The sequence below is a fragment of the Lissotriton helveticus genome, chromosome 11, assembly GCF_964261635.1.
Source record: "Lissotriton helveticus chromosome 11, aLisHel1.1, whole genome shotgun sequence".
NCBI classification, from domain to species: Eukaryota; Metazoa; Chordata; class Amphibia; order Caudata; family Salamandridae; genus Lissotriton; species Lissotriton helveticus.
The window spans coordinates 311,898,602-311,924,166 of record NC_136072.1 but is presented as its reverse complement, the minus strand read 5'-3'; the positions used below and the strand labels follow the sequence as shown (position 1 = coordinate 311,924,166).

General features: G+C 44.1%; 1 protein-coding gene across 1 annotated transcript in view; it reads right to left on the bottom strand.

The window, feature by feature from the left end:
- The window catches only part of SAP130 (Sin3A associated protein 130), a 696,083-nt gene that overhangs the window by 594,493 nt on the left and 76,025 nt on the right, over window positions 1–25,565 (bottom strand). The window contains exons 3-5 of the mRNA XM_078665599.1: window positions 24,425–24,660; window positions 23,035–23,193; window positions 22,480–22,591 (exon numbers count right to left, since the gene is read on the bottom strand). Of these exons, the coding sequence (XP_078521725.1) occupies window positions 22,480–22,591; window positions 23,035–23,193; window positions 24,425–24,660 (507 nt within the window). The remainder of the gene's footprint in view (window positions 1–22,479; window positions 22,592–23,034; window positions 23,194–24,424; window positions 24,661–25,565) is intronic.

Genomic DNA, 25,565 nt, shown 5'->3' with positions numbered 1-25,565 from the left:
TCTCACCCACTCAGGAACTGAACTCTAGGCCAATTGTTTTGTATCAAAAGATATAGTTGTTTTATTTTAGAACCAACAAGGTATCAAAATATACTTTCTCAGGATGAGTTACTTTAGTTAAATACTGTGCAAATAGGCAATAGACTTTTTGAATGCAATAGTTACAGTAACTTGCAAAAGGCAATACAATTCCAAACACAATGCAACATTGAGCTCAATGGGAAGTTCTAGTTAAATGCAATTAGTTACTTTGTAGATAACTTTTCTAACCACAGAACTGGATCCTAGATTCAGTCACGGGAACTGAGCTGTAAACAGTTTAGTACAAGCGTTTTGGTTACAGTAGTGACTTTTATGGAATATTATTGTATTTTAAAAGTTAACACTTAGAAACTTTTTCAGTTGAAATTACCCATGTTATCCTATGGAAGGAAATTCAATTTGCAGGTAAAGTATGTTCATGTTACTTTTGTAATCCAGTGCTGAACTCCTAGGTTCAGCACTGGGGCCGCTATCGAAAACAGGCAAGTAATTACGTTTTAATTGTTGCCACGATTTTCAGAGAATATTTGTAAATTTCAAAAATCGACACTTAGAAACTTTTTCAGCAAAAAGCAGGCAATGATATCCTATGGAAGGAAAGTTAAGTTACTGGCAAGTACGGTTAGAATTACTTTTCAGGGTCAGTACTGGGCTCAAAGATGCAGCACGGACGTCTCTCCTGATAACAGGTGAGTAAATCTGAATTCGTAGCTTGGCTGATTTTAGATGAAAATTTTAAAGTTCCAAAACTCCACACTTAGAAGAATTTCCAAGTGAAACCAGTCAATGTTAGCCTATGGAAGAAAATGAGTTATCGGCTATTAGGTAAGTACTCGACTGGCAGAGTTACGGTTCTGGGCATAGACTCCGGGGTCTCCCAGGGTCAGTTAAGTACAGTTGGTACACCCTCAGCGGCACAGGGGCAGCCGGGTGCAGAGGTAGTTAGGCCCATTGTTATCCAATGAGAGGCAGGGGGCCTTCGGTTGGTGGCTGCTGGAGCTGGGCTCCTGGTCATTTGCTCAGGGCAAATGGGGAAGTATGATAGGACAAAGGTTGCACTGCAAGGGGCACTCGGGCGGCAGGGTGCTTTTGAAGCGTCGGGCGCTCAATGTTATTTATTGGAGATCTTGAAAAGGGAACAAAGGCTGCAGGCTCGGGTACGGAGGATCTTCTCGAGCGACCAACACTTCGAGGCATAAGTTGGGATCTTGGAGGGTAGGTAGGAATCCCGGAGTTGGGCACAGGAGGCTGGGGGGCGCCGGGTGCAGGGGTGTCTTTGGATGTCGGGAAATCTTACCCTCTGCTGGTCGCGGTTGGAGGGGTCCCCGGTTCTGAGTCTGCAGGCATCGTCTGGGTCGTCGTGGAGGGTCCTTGGGCACTGGATTCCAGGTCAGAATCAACGGGGGGACGTCCTCAGGGTCTTTGTCCACTCGGGCACAGACCGGGCTCGGCGGGTGCAGAGGGGGCTGGATTCGCGGTTCCTGGCTGGCACCAGGGATATTGCTGTCTGAGCAGAGCCACTGCTCGTGGGAGTCCCAGTCTCTTAGAGGGTCAAGGCAGGCAGGTACTCCGGGGGTTTTCGAGGTTGCTGTCCGCAGGAGACGCCGGGATTTAGGAGGAGCAGGTTCAAGGATCAACAGGTCCGCAGGGCTGGGGCCAAGTCAGTTGGTGTCGTCCTCTTGTTAGCAGCTGCACTGCAGGTCTTCTTCTTCTTGGTCTTCTTTCTGGTTTCGAAATTGGGATCTGAGGAAGGAAAGTTCAGGGTGCCCCTAAATACTAAATTTAGCGGTGTTACAGGTAGGGGAAGGACAGAGACCAATAGGTCCCTGTCCTGGGGTGAATACACCCCCTATCCTGCTCCTCTCCTGAGGGAGGGGGGCAGGAGCCTAGCTCTGATTGGGCAGGGCTCCCCACCCTCGAGAAGCCAAAGCCCGGAGTTGTGCTTCACCTCTCCTCTCCCACCTGAGGAGAGGAGTTGGCACTGGCTGGCACACCACCTTTCCTCATGTAGGGTTTCCCACCAGTCTTAGAGCCAGAGTGGGGGTCAGAACCGGTGGGGGCCAGTTGCGGAGTACAGCAAGTGATCTGGAGAAGCTCACAAAGGCGGTATGCCTTTGAAGCTTCACCCTGTCCATCCTGGGGGAGGAGATTAGCACCTCGCCCAGGATGTGCATTGTTGCCGGCACCGGAGAGCGGGGAATCTCCACCCAGGGGTCCAGCAACATGTCTGCTGTGTAGCAGCCTAGGCAGCCTCTCAGACAAGACATGGATTGTAGGTTAGGTTTCAGGGGGCATCTCTAAGATGCCCTCTGTAGTGCATTTTACATTAAATCCAACACTGGCATCAGCATGGGTTTAATGTGCTGAGAAGTTTGATTTCAAACTAGTCAGTCTTGAGTGTAGCCATTATGGTGCTGTGGAGTTCGATTTGACAACCTGCCAGCACCATATACTCTTAATGGCATCACTGCACTTACAGTGCCCAGGAATGGCCCTGGGTACTGTAGTGGCACAGGGCTCATGCACATGTGTCCACACTAATGGCATAGGGCACCCAGCTAGAGGAGTGACTGATGTATGCCAGGGCATTGGGTGTGTGGGCATGGCACACAGGGATGTGTGCCATGTCGACTCTTTGTTTAGTTCTGCACCAGGACACTCAGTCTGCAAAGGCAGTGTGTGGGTGTCAGGGTGCAGAGCCCCGAAGGGTGGCACAATAAGTGCTGCAGCCCTTAGGGGGGTCTTCTCTGGTCACAATGCCCTGGGTACCTAGAGTACCATTTACCAGGGGCTGACATGTGGCCAGAGATGCCAATTGGGTTTTAGCTTCAATACAGTTTTAGGGAAGGAACACAGGCCCTGGGCAACTGATTGTCAGGAGCCCAGGGCACACTCAGTCAAAGCACATCAGCAATTCAGCAAAAAGTGGGGGCATACCATGCAAGAAAGATGGCACTTTCTCACAGCACAGCATGGCACACAAGGATGTGTGCCATGTCAACTCTTCACTTTGTTTCGCACCAAAACATGTAGCTTGGAGTGGGTAAGTGGGTGGGTGAGTGAGTGAGCGAGTGTTAGGGTACTCCTTCTATAGGGGTGGCACAATATGTGCTGCTGCCCTTAGAAGCCTCCCCAGGTCACTGTTCTTTGGTACCTACAAGGGCATTACATGAGTCCGGAGAGTTGCCAATTGGGTATGCAACAGTACAGTTTTAGGGAAAGAACATAGGCCCTGGGTACTTGGTTGGTAGGAACCCAGGGTACACTTATTCAAAGAGCATCAACATCAGGCAAAAAGTGTGTGGCAATCATGCAAAAAGGGGCACTTTCGTACACCTACCTTTATGGCTGTAGGGCCTGCTAGATGGGTTACTTACCCATGCCACAGGCAGTGTTGGTGGGCATGGTACACAGGTATGTGTGCCATGTCCACTCATCAATTTAGTCTCCATCAAAAGATGCACCCTGCAATGATAGGGTAGGGGTGTTGATGTGAGGGGTCTCGGAGGGTGTCACAATACATGCTGCAGCTCTCTCTGCTAACAAGGACCTAGGTACTAGGGATACCTTTTACAAGGGACTTACATGTGGCCCAGAGGTGTGCCCATTGTGGGTACAAAGGTACAGTTTTGGGAAAGAACACAGGTGCTGGGGCCTGGTTAGCAGGACCCCAGCACACTTAAGTCATGTTGACATCAGTTATCTGGCAAAATGTTAAGGGGTAACCATGCAAAAAGGGGCACATTCCTACAATAGGGAAAATCCATTGCTTACTGTGTGAACTAAAAGACCTTGCTCTGGGTTACACTGCAAAAGCGTTCTTTGCACATGGACGCCTAATAGTAGGGGAAGATTTTAACCTAGTCATACATGTTAAACAGATAGTTTAGCTCATGGTACTGGAAGACAGTAAGATCTTGTGGAGGGAGAGAACTCGAAGGTTAGCCTAATGAATGTTTGGAGGCACCTACACTCAAAACTAGTCCCATTTATCTGTGCCACATAAATCTTAATACTAAGTAAAGAAATAAGATCATGAGACAATGAGACTACGATCACACACCTATCTCTACAGGAAGTTATACCACAAATATATATTGGGAGGAATGCGGTGTATTACATAGTGTGGTTGGGAGGCCTCACCATATAATACACTGCCAAACCTTCCTAGGACCAGTTATTCTTTGTTGGTCAAACCTAGCATCTAACCCGACTAGATGTAGCTTCAAGTAGTCCGGCTCCAACAAAGGAAATAGTGTAAAGCATATAAACAGTAAAAAACAATTCAAGAAGAAACAACTCAAGAAATCCAACAACAATTTATTAACAAGCATTTGCAATGCAATAGGTCTCGCATTTGTCAGAGTTTGAGCTATTGGCATTGCAAATGACAAGGCCTTTAATTTATGTGTTTTGAAAACCTGCAAGCGGCATGTAAACACACAATTTGTACTTCTCCTTGTTGCTTACTGGAAGCAAGGCTGGCAGAAACTGCGCTCGTTTTACTGCAGCTTTGCTTCTCGTAAGCAAGGACTATAAGTACAAAGTGCCCCCTGGCCCTCATATGTGTAATGAAAAAATCTTCAAAATAAACATAGATGCACAGATTGACACACACAAACGTGCAAGCACAGACACAAAGAAACAGACACTAACGCACACACAGACATGCACACATGTGAGAACACAGCCACATGCAGCCGCATACACAGATACACAAACACACAAGCACATACAAACAAAAGACTCACACGTGCACATAGAAACAGACTCACGCGCACACAAACATTCACAGAAGCAAGCATGCATATACATGTACAGCATTACCAAGAGGAAATACATTTACACACATGCGCATGCACATATACACGCACACACACACACACACACGCACACACACACACACACACAGGCACTCCTATATACGTACGCATATGTGCCCACTTAGACCCACATGCATGCAGACATGCACGCCCATATATACATGCACACACTTTTGTGTCTCGTCTCACCCCTGTGAGGTGGCTTCAATTAAATATTTATTTTACACCATTAAAAAATGAAAGCATTTGAAGTGCTCCGATGGGGACAGCAGGTTGGTCGAAGCAGCCTGGACGTGGAAGTAGTGTGGGAGGCGGGTGCAAGTAAGGACAGGGGAGGAGCGGAGATGGCTTGCTAGAAAATTTACTTTGAATTGAGCAAGACAACAATAAAAATATAAATTAGTTCATGAGAGTCTGCAGTGACCTGTCAATTTTTTCCCTTGTCTTGTATATTGAATGAGCACCAAACTCAAATAAGACCGCGGGCGCTACACAATTGTGTGGTTGGTTGAAGTAGGGTTGAGGGGAGGAGGGTGAAGATGGTGGCCGGGCTGAGGGACGAGCGCAGTGACCTGAATTTGTATGAGAAGGCATTGTGTGTCACAAAGTCCACTTCACGCAAACTATGTAATGTATGGTAAAGAGTTTGAAGCACAACTTAATCAAGAGGGGATCGGGGGTGTAGAGGGGGCACTGCGTAAAAACCTTTTGAAAAATAATGAAAATTCTGTATTTTTTATCCTTTTAAATGTAAACTTGAAAACAACAAATGCAAGAAGAAACCACTTTGAACGTTTCCTAGAACTCTCCAAACTAATTACAAGTGAGCATGATAACAAATCAAGTCAAAACCGCCAAGTTAAAAGAGAATGCAGAGAGCTTTCCACCACATGTTAATCAAGGACAGGCTTCTGGGCCTACCAGAATTTCAACACATGAGCAAATTGACTGGCATTTTTCTTTGAGACTGGCTGCAGCCCTGGTGTAAGCCCCCCTGTTGGAACCCCACATTCTCAGTCTCTTCGGAGAGTCCTGTATACCATTTTGCTTGCTGGAAAAAACTGAGGAAGAGAAACAAACATATGGAAAATGCCTAACATCCATGGGGAATTTCCAATATCTGCCGACACAATAAATCAGCATTTTACACCGAATTATCTGCACGGTCAATGTACTCAAATGAACGTGTCTTTGTATAGTTTGTGTTTACCCAGAAGCCTTTCCTGAGAGTATAAAGCAGATGTGTATTGTCACACAACTGAATGGTACTAATGTCGCCAACCGATTGGAACACGAGACTAAAACATAACCACGTTAAAAACAAATTCTTGTTGTAGCTTCATCAAACCTGGGTACTTCATGGAACTTCTGCTAAATTATGTCTGTCGGAAGCCAGAAGACAAACAATAAGCATTGGTGTCTTTTGGGTGGCCTTGGACAACCGAACACAAAAAGTTGCAAAATATGCTGAGAATCCCCCTTAAACCAAGCGTTTGAACAACATGTCCCCCCTCACCTGTGCAGGGTTTAAACTGTCTGTGCAACAAGGGACGTGCTCTCCAGGTGAGGGTTTTACACAGTCCGTGCAGTGGGAGGCGTGCTCGCCTCGTGAGAGTTTACACTGCCCATGCTCTCTCGTGAGCGTTTACACTGTTTGTGCAAGTGGTGACGTGCTCCTCATCGCGCGAATTACATTGTGTTTTTCCCAAGCACTTGTTAGACTTTGCCCTGAGTAGAGGTGGGTGAACCAACAGATTAGCAGGGAGAGCAGAGCAAGAGCAGAGCCAAGGGACGGGCTTGGTTCTAAGAGCCCAAACATGAGCCGATAAAGGGATTGGATTGGATTTTAAGAGCCTGCTAGGAGCGTGCGCACAAACCGAGCTCCGAAAATATTTGCGGTGTAACCTTCAAACATCAGATTACATCAGTGCACTGACAGGCATTTATTAAAATTAAAATATAAATAAAGTGAGTATGGTGTCCCTAGCTGGGCACCGCGCTCCTTAAAGTAATTATAAAACATACAATATATAAATACAAGCTGTCGCCATTGCGCAAATAAAGTGCTCACCGACTAAGGTAGGAGACCGTGTCACGCACATTGCCCCAAAACTTATGCGGCTGTGAATGCAGGCCCGCAGACAGCTGAGCGCACCTAGTGGGCCATGACACGCGAATATGTTGAGGCGGAAGCACTGCTCCAAGGCATCAGCGCTGACCTGCTACACTGCTGGAGGACTTAGCTGCACATGCGGGACACAGCGGAAAGTGAGCTGCGGCCTGGGCAGGCTGCGGGCATGACGGCAGACCGTGTTACAAGACTGCCTGAAGGACCTGTGTTGCGCTGATGCAGTGCGCGTGCAAAATCTCCAGTCAGGGTGGGTGGGGCCTAAGGGAGACAGGGCGGACACAAACCCAGCTTACAAAGAAGCCAGACAGAAAACCAACGACTATAGATCTCGCCAAGGCGAGCACCGCATGCGCTGCAACGCAGGCGAGACCTAAAAACAAAAATGATCAACCGGAGGCTCCTGCAGATATAGATTTTTAGAAGAACAATAAATCAAAAAAAGATTTAACTGAGCTGCGAACAAGCATTGGCAAATTCAACAAATTTGACACTTGGAAACGTTTTCAGCAAGAAGATACATCTAGGTTGAATGAGGTCCCTGAGAATTACGTTGGGCAACCAACTCTGGCAGGGAGCCAGTCATGGGGACCAACGCGGTAGAAGAAACAGCTACTTTCAAAAGAAAAGCAGTTTCCGGTCCTGTTCCAGCATTATTGGCCACTTGCTACTGACTTCTATGAAGTGGTCCTGAGGCAAGGGATACAGGATGCTGAAGATGCTTAAGGAGACTGTGAAGTCCAAGAGGTCTTTATAGGGCTACTCTTCAGTCCAGGGCGAGCTACTTTGGCCACAGGAGTCCACATATCAAAGTCCCCTTTGGTCCAGCAAAAGTCCAATCGCCACTGAACAATTGGTCACCAGGCACAACAAAACAAAATGGTTCCTTACCAGTAGGAGCAGTTTTGTAGCTTGGAGAGTTTTCTGGATTCACATGCGGTGCATTATTCCGCCATCAAGTGGTTGGGTCCGGAATCATTCTTGTTTATTTTCCTTTTTAAGTTGAGACTGGGCAGCGCATGCGCTGCTCTGCGAAGCATGCTGTATTTAAGTATGTACTTGAAGTCCAGCCCACTCTCTGCCCATATTTTTCATTGGCTTGTGTCATTGTCCTTCCTAAATGCTAGCTTCAAATTTATTATTAAGCTTTAGTTCCTTCTTAGTACCGCCTTGTCTTCATTTCTAACCTTCCAGGAAGACTGGCCCTTTTACTTCTGTTACACCGTATGTTTATTTAGTCTGTAAGCACTATTTTCTTTAACGAGTTTCTGGTACTGCAGGCATGACATGCTTTCCTGCAACATTCAGGGCGCCATGCGCGCTTTCACTTTCAAAGCAGCCCGGGACAATCATGGCCGAATGTTTGCAATAAAATAGGTCTAGCATTTACAAGAGTTTGAGCTATTATTACAAATGACAATAGCTTAAATTCTCGCAAATGTGAGACCTATTGTACTGAATTTTTTTTTTGTAAAAGCGCCCAATACGGCGCGTTCACTTTAATGTCTGCCACGCCCCTTTCTGTAGACGAGCCGTGTCTAAATAAAGGTGCACGGCTGCTATTAAAGTGAAACCGCGGCATGTGGCACATTTACAAAAAAATGCATTTGTTTGTCACCTTGACAAAACAGATGCTTTTTTTGTAAAAGCGCCCCAGGCCGCGGTTTAACTTTTATTGTGGCCGCACCCCATTCATTAGACTTGGCTCATCTAAAGAAAGAGGTGTTGCCAACATTGACGTGAAAGCACGGCCTGTATAGGACTGTCCACTCCCTAATCGGGTGCCCAACTTCTTTTTAATGCTTTAACAAGATTGTTCTTTGGGGGCCAACTGCCGAACACGGCAGTCGTCTGTTAGGTGAGCCCCGGCCCTGGGTATCAACATTCTGGAAAAAAAGGTGGCTCCACACTGTAATTTGTGTCCCATCGCTGCAGGAATCGATTGCACACAGCGGTGCAGACAATCAGAGCTGTTTTCCAGCCCCCCGGTGCTAACGGGCGGGAAGTTACACAATCTGCAGCCTGCATGTGAGAGGAGTGGCGGGGCTGAATAGTAGGCCACGAGTACATTGAGACGTGGACCCCCAGTACGGAGCGCCTGGGTGCTGGCCTCAGCTCTGGAAAGGTGGTGTGTGGTGCCGGTGATGATATCGCCCAGAACGAGACCTCCTGAGGCGGCGGAGGAGCGTCTCGCGGCCCAAACGGGTCTTGGGAGGTGAGAGAGCATGGGCACCGGCTGCAGGACCAAAGAACCCAACTACGCGAGGCCCGGGAACACCGCGTGGCCTAATGAGACTGGTTTAACTGGCAGAAGGCCTGCGGAGTAGCGGCGCATAGAGACAAGCATCCACCTCCCAGGAACACCCTTGGCAAATGGTGCGGGATCAAGGCAGATTCCAAGGCACAGGACGAGAGGAGGAGTCCGGGTAGACATTGCATGGCGGCACGACCTCATAACCAACATACGGGCCAGGGTGAGTTGTATTGAGGTATCTCACTTGGGCAGCTGCAAGAACAAAGGATATGGTGGAGGCGGCAGGGGACAGTATACGTAAACTGGACGACGTACGTGCACCCGTGGGGGTGGTACCACAGGGGAGCACTTTGGCTGAGGCCTGTAGCCTATATAGCGGACTGCAACGCGGCGGGTGATGACCGCCCCTGGAAGCAGGAGGACCAAGGACCGAATAGTGTGACTCCCCCTCCCCCTGCCTGCGGGAGAACGGAGTGTGAGGGCACGGCAGAACACAGGAGCACAGCCATAAATCATTGTGGAACAGGTGTGTTAACTGTGACATTGGCATGTGACAAAAAACAACCTAGGCAACTAAAGATATGGAGGACAATGATTAATGTGAAGGGACACAAGCTGGCAATTATTCTGAAAGTACAATTTTATTCTCCAATTTAAAAACACAATAAACAGTGACAAAGAACAAATTTAAAAATATGTTAAGCAAGAAATTGTAATACAATGAAAATTTCATAAATCTGACATAGTGCATAAAATTAATTTATACAATGACTAATACATAATAAAAAACAAAAAGAGACAAAATATAATCAAATATTAAGAAATGAGTGGCCTAATGGTTCTCTACGCGCGTTTCGGCGACCAGCGCCTTCTTCTGGAGTTGCCACGTGATATTCTAAAAATAAAAAAAGTTATACAAAAAATACAATTATTTACAACTAATGATATGACAAGTTAAAAACAACTGTACTTATCATCAACAATACAGCCATAGTGTGAACCCTTTCATTTTACTAAATAACTAAATAACATAGTGCATTTAGTAGACCTATTTTGCCTTTGTTCATTTCCCTACTCATTCAGTTCCTTTCGGTGGAATAATGGTTAGTTATAAGGGTATTTACTATTCTCTATTATACATGCAAGGTGGTTACAGGAAGTTAACAGCCTAATTCTGTATTTCCTAAGACATATCAGTCATTACGGTTAGAACAGATAAATAAATACTTACACGTAATTGTGCACTGCGATTAATACGGTGCGGCTGATGTGACGTATCGTATTGTTGTCTTTATAAAACTTCAAGGCAGTCTTTGATAAAGCTTAGAAGAGATTTCAAAAATTATAATTAATTCTCTTCAAATGGGCACATATTTCTTTTAGAGGCTTTAGAAAGTCACACCTTACCATGATTATTTATTTAAAACTATAGATTAGAGAATTGGACCCATCAGGCTCATATTTTAACTTGCCTATTGGAGAGATTAAAGATAGACAAGGCATATATCTATGTCAATACGTATTAGGGGTATAGTCAACCTAACTTACCCTCAATTTATGCGTCAAAGTACATTTATTTTTTCTTTTTTCAAAAGGATGTAGTTGGTGGCGTTTTAATGACGCTGAGTGATGGCTCCCGAATGTAGTTTAGATCAAATATAGTATATTGAAGGACCTCCCTACCTAAAAGAGGGGATATTAGAGATAACTATGAGACAAACCTGTATTTGAGACAGGAATGCATTAAGGTCATGCAATATTTCAAAGTTGGACTTACTCGACATTCGACGACAGGGCTCCTTCACTCATTTGGAGAGATATGCAGACATGCAGACTGGCGTCTTGGTTTATATTCAATAAAATATTTTAAAAGATCTCCCTGCCTAGGAAAATAACAGACAAATTTTCGAGTTAAGATATACTGTTACGTTCTGGCGGTCAATTCACTATGAGGCCAAACAGGGATGTAATTAAAGAATCAGGCGAGTCCATTGTAACTTACCCAGCAAAAGCCAGCAGAGCTCCTTAAATCCCTTAAAAAGATGCGACAAATTCGCGTTTTGTTCAGAGCGATGGATGACTCTTGACAAGTGCACACATTGGTGACTGATTTTATATCTATAAGAGAGATTCCTGCCTGTAAACAAATATACATATAAGATAGGACTTATTTTTATTCCCTATTGATGTTTTAAGTTAAGGGGCAAGGCGGGTCAAATTTGACTTACCCAGTGATAAGGAGCAGGCTCTTTTATTCACTCGCACTGCAAGGATTCGCGTTTTGATAGGATGACGTATCGTCAATAGTAAATGTTTTAAAAGATCTCCCTGCCTATAGGGAAACACACAGAGGATGGTTTTAGGAAAAAAGAGGATATATTCTTATTCTTTTAGAGTTAAGTTAGTCAATGGCCAGGGACGATCTGTCAAGACTTACCCGAGGATAAACGGCAGGGCTCCTTGATTCCCTCGAGATACTGCGCAGGTTACGTCCTGTGTCTCGACCGGTGGAGATGGTAGATGAGGTTTCTCCGTGGGTCTCTCGCTTTTATATTGGTATTTTTAATTCAAATCACCTTCAGCTGGAGGGATGTTTGTTTCGCAAAACAAACATCCCTCCAGCTGAAGGTGATTTGAATTAAAAATACCAATATAAAAGCGAGAGACCCACGGAGAAACCTCATCTACCATCTCCACCGGTCGAGACACAGGACGTAACCTGCGCAGTATCTCGAGGGAATCAAGGAGCCCTGCCGTTTATCCTCGGGTAAGTCTTGACAGATCGTCCCTGGCCATTGACTAACTTAACTCTAAAAGAATAAGAATATATCCTCTTTTTTCCTAAAACCATCCTCTGTGTGTTTCCCTATAGGCAGGGAGATCTTTTAAAACATTTACTATTGACGATACGTCATCCTATCAAAACGCGAATCCTTGCAGTGCGAGTGAATAAAAGAGCCTGCTCCTTATCACTGGGTAAGTCAAATTTGACCCGCCTTGCCCCTTAACTTAAAACATCAATAGGGAATAAAAATAAGTCCTATCTTATATGTATATTTGTTTACAGGCAGGAATCTCTCTTATAGATATAAAATCAGTCACCAATGTGTGCACTTGTCAAGAGTCATCCATCGCTCTGAACAAAACGCGAATTTGTCGCATCTTTTTAAGGGATTTAAGGAGCTCTGCTGGCTTTTGCTGGGTAAGTTACAATGGACTCGCCTGATTCTTTAATTACATCCCTGTTTGGCCTCATAGTGAATTGACCGCCAGAACGTAACAGTATATCTTAACTCGAAAATTTGTCTGTTATTTTCCTAGGCAGGGAGATCTTTTAAAATATTTTATTGACTATAAACCAAGACGCCAGTCTGCATGTCTGCATATCTCTCCAAATGAGTGAAGGAGCCCTGTCGTCGAATGTCGAGTAAGTCCAACTTTGAAATATTGCATGACCTTAATGCATTCCTGTCTCAAATACAGGTTTGTCTCATAGTTATCTCTAATATCCCCTCTTTTAGGTAGGGAGGTCCTTCAATATACTATATTTGATCTAAACTACATTCGGGAGCCATCACTCAGCGTCATTAAAACGCCACCAACTACATCCTTTTGAAAAAAGAAAAAATAAATGTACTTTGACGCATAAATTGAGGGTAAGTTAGGTTGACTATACCCCTAATACGTATTGACATAGATATATGCCTTGTCTATCTTTAATCTCTCCAATAGGCAAGTTAAAATATGAGCCTGATGGGTCCAATTCTCTAATCTATAGTTTTAAATAAATAATCATGGTAAGGTGTGACTTTCTAAAGCCTCTAAAAGAAATATGTGCCCATTTGAAGAGAATTAATTATAATTTTTGAAATCTCTTCTAAGCTTTATCAAAGACTGCCTTGAAGTTTTATAAAGACAACAATACGATACGTCACATCAGCCGCACCGTATTAATCGCAGTGCACAATTACGTGTAAGTATTTATTTATCTGTTCTAACCGTAATGACTGATATGTCTTAGGAAATACAGAATTAGGCTGTTAACTTCCTGTAACCACCTTGCATGTATAATAGAGAATAGTAAATACCCTTATAACTAACCATTATTCCACCGAAAGGAACTGAATGAGTAGGGAAATGAACAAAGGCAAAATAGGTCTACTAAATGCACTATGTTATTTAGTTATTTAGTAAAATGAAAGGGTTCACACTATGGCTGTATTGTTGATGATAAGTACAGTTGTTTTTAACTTGTCATATCATTAGTTGTAAATAATTGTATTTTTTGTATAACTTTTTTTATTTTTAGAATATCACGTGGCAACTCCAGAAGAAGGCGCTGGTCGCCGAAACGCGCGTAGAGAACCATTAGGCCACTCATTTCTTAATATTTGATTATATTTTGTCTCTTTTTGTTTTTTATTATGTATTAGTCATTGTATAAATTAATTTTATGCACTATGTCAGATTTATGAAATTTTCATTGTATTACAATTTCTTGCTTAACATATTTTTAAATTTGTTCTTTGTCACTGTTTATTGTGTTTTTAAATTGGAGAATAAAATTGTACTTTCAGAATAATTGCCAGCTTGTGTCCCTTCACATTAATCATTGTCCTCCATATCTTTAGTTGCCTAGGTTGTTTTTTGTCACATGAGATTTTTACCCTGACCTAGGAACTACATTATCTATGTCTTCAGGGGGTCCTTGTTAAATATACGTTGTGAACTGTGACATTGGCACCAGGTAGTGCTGAGGCGACAAGCGAGGGAGCCAAGCGCTGAGAAGATAGACGTCAGGGGTCACGCTTCAGGCCTAGGGTCGGGCCTGCGTTACGTCCGGGCCACATCGGTATAAGGTGCTGGACAACTGCTCAGAAGTAAGTGAATCTAGTCCCTCGAAGCTTGCGCCACTTTAATGCATGATATCGTTGCTACTGATTCAGGTGAAACTTACCGCAACATTGAGATAGGGCGCAGAAAAGGGAAACAGCAGGACGCAGGTAACGGAACCGACCAAGTCCCAGACAATTCAGAATACATGGATACCACCAACCGCCTAGTTGCTTACCACCTACCAACATGAATAAACCCTAAGACAAATTAGACTTAATACTACAAGATGTGCGGGACTCCAGAAAGGCCAATGAACAGCAGATTGGGGCCCTCATGACCGGACTTTCCCTGCTTAGGGCGGACCATGGCAACCTTACAGACAAGGTGAAAGATCACACTATAGCACTGGAAGAACTGTCCCCGCAACAGACCCAAAACACCGGCCACATCAAACAACTGCAGGACCAAGTCGCTACTCTGATGGACCGGGTGGAGGATGCGGAAGGGAGAGCACGGAGGAACAACATCTGTGTCATTGGTATGCCAGAGAGAAGTGAGGGTAACGACCCAACTCGCTACATGAAACAATGGTTTAGGGCACATGTCACCTCCGAAGGTCTTTCCGATCAGTACTGCATTGAACAAGCGCATAGGATACCGACTGGCCGCCCGAAGCCGGGGGCACCTCCTCAACCACTCAGTCAAACTGTTGAATTATAGGGATTGGGACATTCTATTGCAAAAATCAAGAGAACTACCCCAGATTACCTTTGAGAATACCAGAATATCGCTTTATCCCGCTTTAACACTCATGGTACAAAGGCAACGTTCTTCCTTCATAGCAGTTAAAAAGAAATTACGAGGACGGAATTTGAAATACACCCTACTCTTCCCGGCTTTGAGAGCCCAGAGGATGTAGAGGAATCGCTGGAGGTGACAGAGCCAGAAAAACTCACGACTGCTACCTCCAAAAGCACAGCCAACATCCTCAGAAGTGCTGGAGCACCTGGCCCCAGTAAAACACGGCGAACAACCAAGAAAATCACACAGTTCAATCCAACGCCCCAGCAAATGCAACGGAGCAAGGCGCAGGAGCTCCTCACAGCTTCCACTTTCCAGGATACCACACAAACTAGTGACATGACCTCTTCCGAAGTGGACACGCACAGATCAGACTCTGAAGGGAGTGTGACCCTGTTTCCCACTGTGACTCCACAGACGGTTTGTTTGGTTGACCAGGTATTCTATGTTGTCGAACCCAAAGCAGTAATACGACTTGCAATTTTATCATTGGCTTATATATTTTGTAGTGGTGCCCTACAGCCCAATTTCATAGCCCAGGGGGGCGTTAGAACTCCACTGTATATAGAAATAAGAGACCGCACCACATGGGTAGTGCTGGCAATGTCCCCCAAATTGCGAAAGCACTTTCCGGATATAACACAGCTTTTTGCATGTTGTGTTCAGTTGTATGGTCCAGTATAGTTCCTCGTCTGGACCGAGTATTGGGAAGTTTAGGGGAGGGAAACAGTTCTGCCTCAGGCGCTAAACCAGCTAGGCTCTGCATCACACATGCCATACCGACAGCCTTGCGAACAGGCTTCGCACCACAATGCATGCATATAATAACGTGGAATGTTCCGGGTCTGGGCTCTGTGCAGAAGCAGCATAGGATGCACGCACAGTTGCTGCGACGCAAAGCACAGATAGTATATATGCAGGAATCCCACATGGTGGAAAAAGAAGTAGTGAAGCTTCAAAGGAAATGGAGGTCAGATTTTCTCCACCACGTGTTCAAATTTTGCAAGGGAAATCACGATCTGGGTCAGACATGGGGTACCTTTTATGTCATTAGAGCAACAAGTGGACAAGCAGGGGCAATATGTTTTCGTACGAGGAACCCTAGATGGTCAACATGTAGTTCTGGGTACTATTTATGAACCAAATTATGAACAAGAGGAATTCCTGGGTATGCTAAACCTAGTATTGGCGGGATGGGATATGCATCCATGGATTATAGGTGGTGATTGCAATACTATCATGAATGTTACAATGGACAGATCTCACCCCCGTTAATGGTGCAGGAGTACTTAAACAGGCGTAGGCATTATGCGGGTGGGCTGGGGATTGGGAGGATGCCGACATGTGGAGGATGCGACACCCAACACACAGAGAATAATCCTTCTATTCTCCGGTCGACATGCTACACACGAGAATAGACAGAATATATTGCTCAAATAGGATTGCAATGCAGGTGGTACATGCTACATACTTCGCAAAGACCTTCTCCGATCACAACTCACTGGAAATAGTAATTAATTGGGGTAGGATACCCACCCAACACTATTTCGCAGAGAATAGTAACACAGCATCAAATAGATTTGATGAATGGGATGCCTTCAAGTCGGTCCTTCGCGGGAAGGCAATTAGCGCGACAGTGGGTGCCTTGCAGGAAGTCCATAAGTCCCTTGTAGATATTGAAAGAAAAATGGATAGGCTAGAGCAGTAAGCTGCAAACTATCCCCATTGCAAGAAGCCAGAATCAGACATGCGGAAGTATTAGAATCCCTTTGTGTCATAGATCACGAAAAATACACACAGCTGCGTCACGCTGAGGCTGATAAGTCTGGGACGATGTTAGCCAAACTTCTACGGGACGATCCCCCCACTATCGTAATTAATGAGGTCACTACCCTAGAAGGGATAAAGTCATTACTCAAGGAGATATAAATGTGGCGTTCCGCCAATACTACGCTACACTCTATATTTTAGAGGAGATGTGGTCCCAAGTATCGTCCTTGGAGAAAGGTCAGAATCAGTACCTTATTGTATTAAAATTTCAGTGAGCTTCAGAAAGTCTCATTGCCTGCTGCCAGAAGCAGTTTTAGATCGAGTTTTTTTTTTTTTTTTTTTTTTAAAACCCATAGGCAGAGTAGACACACAAATGGACACATTTTTATCCACTCTACCATACCCGCGACTTTCAGCAGACGCTCAGAAGGCATTAAACCCATTACTAAATCCGAAATTAAGATGGCCATAAAAGGACTCCCAAGAAACAAAACTTCTGGTTTAGATGGCCTGCCAGCTGAATTTTAGGATATATACGCGGATTCCCTCGTACCCCAATTGGAGATTTTATATAACACGGCACTGGATAAGGGCTCCTTACCCCTCACTACAGCGCAGGCATTCGTGGTATCACTCCCGAAACCAGGACGGGACCCCACGGATATGGCCAGCTACCGTCCGTTATTATTAGCGACAGAATATAAAATACTATTAAGGTGCTAGCTAACAGACTCTTGCCGACTCTGCATAAACTGATCCTCATAGATCAGACTGGCTTTCTGCCGGCCAAAAGTACGTCATTGAACACCAGGAAATTACACCACCTCATGACAGAAGCTCCAAGCCGCTATGAACATGCGGGGTGTATATCATTAGATATGTGTCAATCATTTAACACTAGTATTTGGGGCTACATAGTCAGAGCGCTAGAGAAATTTGGCCTACCGGAGGATTACATAAAATGGCTCCATCTATTATACGATGCCCCTACGGCTCGAGCACGGACAGGTGGAAATATTTCGGCAGAATACCAGATACACAGAAGGACGAGGCAGGGCTGCCCATTATCACCTTCTATTTATACTGGCCCTTGAACCTCTGGCGCTTAAGGTGCGCACATAACTCCGTGACATAGGCATAAAGATAGGGAACACTATGCACTTATTTTCTGCGTATGTCGACAATATTGTCATGTATCTTCACGATCTTCGCTCTACTCTGGACCCTCTCACCAAGGTATTTGAACACTTTGAGCAAAATTCGGGCCTTGCCATAAACCCAGTGAAATCACATGTATTCTTCTTCAAAGAGCAAGTGAACCCTACAGAAATAAAATTTGGCACTACAAAGTGACAGGTTGCACAACACACGTTCAAATACTTGGGTATCCAAGTTTATCAAACGCCCGTAGACATGTTGGAGGGTAATCTTCACAGAGCACTCCGAGCTCTGCGCTCTAGTATTGCTTTCTGGACTACCTTACCGTTATCAGTCACAGGTAGAGCGGCCACAACAAAAATGGTGGTCCTCCCACAACTACTTTATTATTTCCCAAACCTACCAATTGTGATACCACATTTAAATTAACGAATACAATGTTAATTGATCTTATATGGGGATCTGGCAGATGACTAATAAGTCTAAAAAAAATTACAACTCAGCACAAATGGAGGGGGTTTGGGTGTGCCAGACCTTAGAGCATACTATTACGCTTGTCAACTACATTGGCTGTTCTTCTGGACTGTGGGACGGAATTTACAAGAGATAGGATTTACGGAACAAGATATAAGCAAAGAAGCCTTACATGCCTTGTTACTGCCCCGAAGCAAAACCCCACAACATCTCCCTCCTTTGCTACGCACAGCATTACAGTGCTGGAAAGCGGCATTACAATATACAAGCACGCCTCCTGCTTATGCCGGTAATATCCCATTACTGGGAATACTACGTTGGGTGGACAAATAACAAACCGTAGGATAACATCTTGGTTAGACTTAGGGATTAGCCCTTTGGCTGACTTGTTCAGTGACGGGATGCAATTGGATCATGATAATTTTGTTAGAGAGACGGGAGCACCTGCCCACTTATTTTTACTACACGCTGCATTGACAATACGTTAAAGCTCAATGGGCCACACGGAGGCAAGAACCCCCTACACATGAACTAGTCAAATCCCTGTACTACATGGGTAGAGGTAGAGATCAAGTGGTTGTATGTGGGGATACGTTCCCACACAAAGGCTGATCTAACCTCACTGCGTGATATCTGGGCAGAGGACATGGGTCGGACTCTAGAAGATAAGGAATGGGCAAAAATCATAGAACATCCCACAAAAAACAAAGAAATGCGAAATTTAAATTTATACAAACCATGATCCTACATAGAGCTTATCTTACCCCCCACAAATTAGACAAAATGTTGCCACAGACGCAGCATTACTGCCCCAGGTGCCATACGGAAGGTGCTGACTTTATACACATGCTATTGGCGTGCCCACGCATACGAGGGCTCTGGGACTTTGTTAGGCGTCTCACGAACGAGATCACACACCGGGAGATACATAATGCTATAGAGGAATGTATTCTAGGCTTGCGGAAAAAAACGCGGCCAAATACAAAGCACAATATCGATTGGTAAATCTGGCGCTTATCTTAGCAGTACGGTCCATCACTGTGAGATGAAAATCAATGACCCACCAACTGAACACGCATGGCACAGCGAATTACCCGCTAGGGCGGGGCAGAGAGTGCGGTAATAAGACGGGAGGAGGTGAGAGGTCTGCAGAAAATTCCAATAGCACTAGAATGGGATGTTATGATGGAAATCTGTAAAGCACTGGACATAGATTTTAATAGTGCAGTTAGTAACACACAATAGGGCAAAATGGACAATGACCCTAACCCGAACAGTCAGGAACAAGATGTAAGCTTATTGCAAGATGTATTGTAATAAGTCAGAGCAGGGTTAGAACAAATGAGCCGCCATCATAAATGTTCATAGGACTAGTGGGAGAGGGGAGGGAGTATTTAAGAAAGGGGTTGGTTTATTAATGGTTAGTGATATGTAAAGATATGGTTTAGGTACAAACGACAGACTATGATAAATGGTACGCAACAGTTCAGAGCACCTGATAGAGTATTGGGCTGATAGACATGTGGCAAAGTGGCTGTTACATAATGCGTATCATTCCAACTGTTACACAAAAGGAGGCTGCTAACGCCCTGCTTCATTCTTTCTTTGAATAACAGTAATTTGTAACATGCTTATTATCTTGTGATGTACTAATGATTTATTGAAATAAGAAAACCTAATAAAAATTTGTTTGAAAAAAAAAAACAAGATTGTCCTTTGCCTCCCTGCACTGTGGTGAGACCCACCTGATCAATTTGCCATTCTTAGGGGCCCGTGTGAAGTTTTTAACAATAATAAATACATCTTTAAGCCTAGCAAATTAATTAGTGTGCTCCTCCATAATAAATCTCTTGGGAGAAGAACAAACAACTTCCCACTTCACATTTCTACAATGGTTAGTCACCTTCAATACATACCCACAAAACTGAGTAGATGTCTCAGTAAAAGGTGATAAAGGATCATTCACAATTTAAATAATTGGGCTATAGTTACTCTTTCCCATCTACAACTATCATATCGTGCATGAATCTCCATATCCTAGTATCTAGAATGAAGTAATCAATTTGGTTAGTTTATGATAGAGTGGAGAGGGGTTGGCCTAACGGCTAAGGCGCTCGACCTCGGACCTGGGGATCTGGGTTCGAGTCTCGGTAACGACGCCAAAAACCCCCTGTGATTCTGGGCAAATCACTTAATCTCCCCGTGCCTAAAAATGAAAGTGTGTCCTCATGTAACGTAACTGGTGCTATGTAAAGCGCTCTGATAACCGATTCGGTTTGGTTCTGGTTCGCGCTATATAAAAAAAAAAACTCTGCAAAAACTCTATGCCCCTCTGTGAAACGTGGGAGCGGGACATAAGCCAGAAGGTAAATGGCCATTACATGCTCTTAGACCGTGCGCAAGGGATAAGTCCACCATTTGGAGAGCAGCCCTGGAAAGATTACTCCTTAAAGGGATGTGACCGTGGGAATTCCCCACAACATGTCTTCATCACGGCATAAGTCCTGTAAGATACCGTAGAGTTCATAGGTTAAGTTCAAGTCACCTGCCACAATGAAGTGATGGGTCCCACTAGAAGGAGCTGAGATCTTATTCAATAAACGGCAGATGGAGATTCCTTCTGGGTAACAGAGCTCCTGCTATAGATGTTAATTAACAAAATGTATATTCCTTTGATGGAGTTACAATACATCCTGGGATGTCAGGTGAAACAAGTGGGACCTCTACTACAGAGCAAGACAATGCAATATTCAACCAGACTTGCAGACCACTCTATGGTCGCCCTGCTGGGGACCGCTCAGCGGGAAAAAACATCTTGAATACACCTCCATTAACGTTTTTAGTAGACCACGTCTCCTGAAAAAGAAAAATCCATTGGCCATCAATGAATTGATCCCCTTCCATATCACCTAGTTTTGTAATTTATTCCAGCAATATTCCAACTAAGGATAGCTGTAGTGATTGGTAACATTGTCAGGGAAGAGGGAACAGTGACTGCGCCCACTGGCCCAGAATCAGTTAATGGAGAATCAACTCAACTCTAGTCACTTGCGGTTTAACTACAGGTGCTCGAATGGAAGACTCAGGCACCAACCCAAAGGGCAAAAGAAACAATTGATGGATGGAATGCTGGACAATGCAAATATTCACCCCTAGTCACAAGGATCTGGGTTAAATCCATCATTATTTTGTTCACCACACCACCCCAGTTTGGAACCAGCCATATGCAAATCAGTCTTGACCCTGTTCCTTGTGGGAACAGTCCAGCCAGGTCCACCCTGGACCGGAAACAAGCATCCTGGGACCGGTTTCAGGGCATCACCCTTCATCAGCCAGGCTAGCTTGAATCCAGTGGTGTAGAGAGCACAGGACCCACGTCTGGGCATACCCTTCCCACTTAGGGCGACATAAGCAAAAAAAACAATTGATGGACAGAATGCTGGACAATGCAAACATTCACCTCCATTCACAAGGATCTGGGTTAAATCCATCATTCTTTTGCTCACCACACCACCCAAGTTTGGAACCAGCCATAGGGACCCACGTCTGGGCATACCCTTCCCACTTAGGGCGACATATGCAAAAAAAACAATTGATGGACAGAATGCTGGACAATGCAAACATTCACCTCCATTCACAAGGATCTGGGCTAAATCCATCATTCTTTTGCTCACCACACCACCCAAGTTTGGAACCAGCCATATGCAAATCAGTCTTGACCATGCATGGTGAAGACTGATTTGCACAAGGATGGGTCCAAACTAGAATGCCATGGTGAGCAAAATAACAATGGATTTAGACCCAGATCTCTGTACTGGGGTGAATGTATGACATCGTTTGGCATTCTGTCAATCAATTGTTCTTTCTGAACCAATCCAAAGTTTGGCATTGGCGGTCCTGCAGCAGAATCAACATACATTTTGCGGGTAACCAATTCAGGGGAGCCAGAACTTTTATTGCAGCAATCTGATATAGAGAGTATTAAGGGGGCACTGGCTCTTTCGTCAGAACAAGTCAATCAATTCCAGAAAGGATATTGGCAAACGAAGAACAGTTAACAGTGGTACTGTGTAGGGGAGCCCCCCAATTGGGAATTCACTTCGAAGTCTCATGTGAAACGTAATTACTGTTAATGACTTTATATCCAGTGACAAACTGTTGAATTTACGTAAAAAATGATAAAGAAGCAGTACCTCGTGGTAGATGTGATGCTCCAATGTGCAGTGGAGTCCCAGGTGCACCACTACGAACGATTGACATCTGGACATTTGCCGCCATGATATGGTGCAGGTTACTCTGATGTCCCTAAATCACAGAGAAGGACTAGAATCAAAATTAAGGGCCAAAAAAGGGTGTTTAGTTACATACAAAGGAAGTAGAGACAAATCTCCCTGCCCAAGAGAACATTTATTCATTTCATGAACAAAGACCAATCAGACAACAGGAAATCTCTTCTTATGCCAAAGATTGTAAATTCAAAGTAAATTAAAAAGAGCTGGACCATTTATTTATTAGACACACACAGTTCGAAACACGTGTAAAATATACTACTTTGCCATGGAAGTACACTTTGGCTGCCAGAAATGCACATGCCACATGTTACCTTATACTATTATGTAGGAATAAAGGATACATGTTTATGTTACTGCAGATTTATAGGCAATGAAAGATTTTTTAGATTGAGTTAGGAAATATTCGTTCTGGATGGTCTCTGTATTTCATGGAAGAAGAAGACAAACAAAACTTGCCTGCTGGCCACTGATGGTAGCCACAGGAATGGCAGACGCCTGTGGTAGGTTCCCTTCCACAGTCACCGTCACCTGCCCTGATACCTTGGATAAAGAGGAGAGGGAAGAGGGTGGAGCCGGAGCAATTGGGCGACTGGGCATGGAGGACTTCAGTGAGGTCTGAATGCACCATAAGGAGAAAAACATAATTAGAATGAATGCATACTTTTAGCTACAATGACATCAAGCCATCGAAAACAGGAGGCCATTGGCATTACCATCCTCAGTAGTTCAAACTATTAGCTTATACAACAAGAGCTCTTTCATGACTCTACCCTAGCATAACGACATATCACCACCTATCTCTACCTGAAACACCAGTAGCTAACTATTTTGCTACCTACCACACCAACGCACAGAAAAGTGTCACTCATCTAACAGATATTAAATTTAATTGTGCATTGTGATCCTGCAATGACCTCTTTTACATACTGCTCTCCGTTCTGCCTTGCTGGGAGCCCAAATTATGTTAAGGCTTGAGGAGCATTTTAAAATCAATACATTTCTGCAATCATAACTGCGGATACCCAATCCTGGGTCACCACTAGAAGGCTACCAAATGCTCTTATGTCCCACTCCTTCTGCACAAGCACCATTTCTTTTCAGTCCAGGATCTGGAAATATCACATAAGAGGGCATCCTGAAATGTTCTCTGGACCCCATCAAGGTAGCTATTCACTATGCTGTGCTTCTTATGCCCTCCACCAGAATATTAGACGATATCCCACACATCCGCTAAGTGCTTCGCTGGCTCCCCATCAAAGTAAAGATACAATGAAAAATCAGATGCCTTGAATATAAAGCTGTTCACCTGAACTGGACTTCTTAAGACGTCAGTCTTATCACCATACATGAAATTTAAAGAGACCTAAAAGAACCAGACTTTACATCTTTCCAAGCGCTCTACCAAATTCTGTGGATTCACCCCATCTATTTAAAAATTCACCCTTCAAGTTGGCAATGAAATTTCACACACAGTCTTTCAGAAAACAACTTAAAACACTTTCGGCATCAACCTAAAGAGCACTGACTCAGCCTTCAATACGATTTTTGGAATTCTTCTCATCTAAACTCCTAAACAGGTCTACCCTGTTCTTATATTCTCGATCACCCACTGATGTTTCATGTTTCCTGCACACCATGAAATAGATACAGCCCGGTTAACTTAACACTATCTGCCACTTCAAAATATATGAAAGAAAGTGTTCCTCTAATAAGGGACGTTCCCTACATGGACAACTTTCAAGTATTTCAAGGCACTGTTTGAAGATTATGAATCTGGGTAGGGTACCCTTACTAGAAAACTAGTATTAGAGACAGGAAAACTTTCAATGACCTGCCCTCAAATTACCTTAAGAATCCCTTCAGAGAAAGATAGGGGCATGGCGGAGGTCAAATGGCCTTGCTGAGCTGTCACGGTGACGGAACCTCCTGGCTGCACCGTATGATGTGGAGCTAGCATCTGGACCTGAGGATAGGGCCGGACAACCACTGGCTCATGCTTCTCATCCCGAGGTGGCAGGCAGCTGCTTGAACACAGGTATTCTTTCAAAGCCCCTTCTGTATCTCGGCTGGACTCATCATTAACTGGATAGCAAAGTAAGCAGCAAGATATTAGAATATATAAAAAATGCAATATTGTTAGACAGCAAGGTAGAAAAGAGGTATGATGAAAATAATTTAAAATACTAACTGAGCAGTCTAACCAAACCACACATATAAGATCTAGGCAACCCGACTTCCACTTGAGATCAAAACTGAGATGGTGACTGAGCTTACCTTTAAGTGCAAAAGAGGAGACTCACTACACATCAACTGAACACTGACTTGCTGAGAATCGGCCTCCTTTCCCAAATGAATCCTAGACTAAGTCTGGTGTGTTGGAATCATTCTTACCATAAGTACAGTCTACACAAGATCGGTCCTCTAAAGAATAGAAATGGGTTATGTACACCATATTTTTTTCGAATGTGGTCAGAAATCCGCTATTGAGCTCAGCCCTGTAAATGCAGATTGCACAAAAAGCAGAATTCCAGGGGACTGTGGACTACTGCCGAGAAGCAGCACTGTGAAACAGTGGTGAACCTCAACTAACCTTTCGACCTCTGTATTAGTGAAGCTGCACAGAGCAATACTGAACATTCATCAAACATGTACAAATGTGAAATCTTCAGAAATCTATAACAAACCTATCTGTACCTGCAGAATGCAATAAGTAATCACATCTGTAACAGAACTTCTTAAGCTTGACAAACATCAGCACTAGAAATGTTATCCATTAATCGTGCAAAACTGGGAAAATATTCAAGACCTGTAAATTATCCTATGAAGGGAAGCAAAATAGGTTACAACTTCACCTCTTAACCCGGGTACGGTGCGAGTCCATTCATTTGCACAAATAGCCCAGGCAACCCCCCCCCCTCCCCCCTCCCCCCAACTCTCTAACATGGCAAAAAATAACTGACTTCAGAATTTAGTTGAACATTAATAAG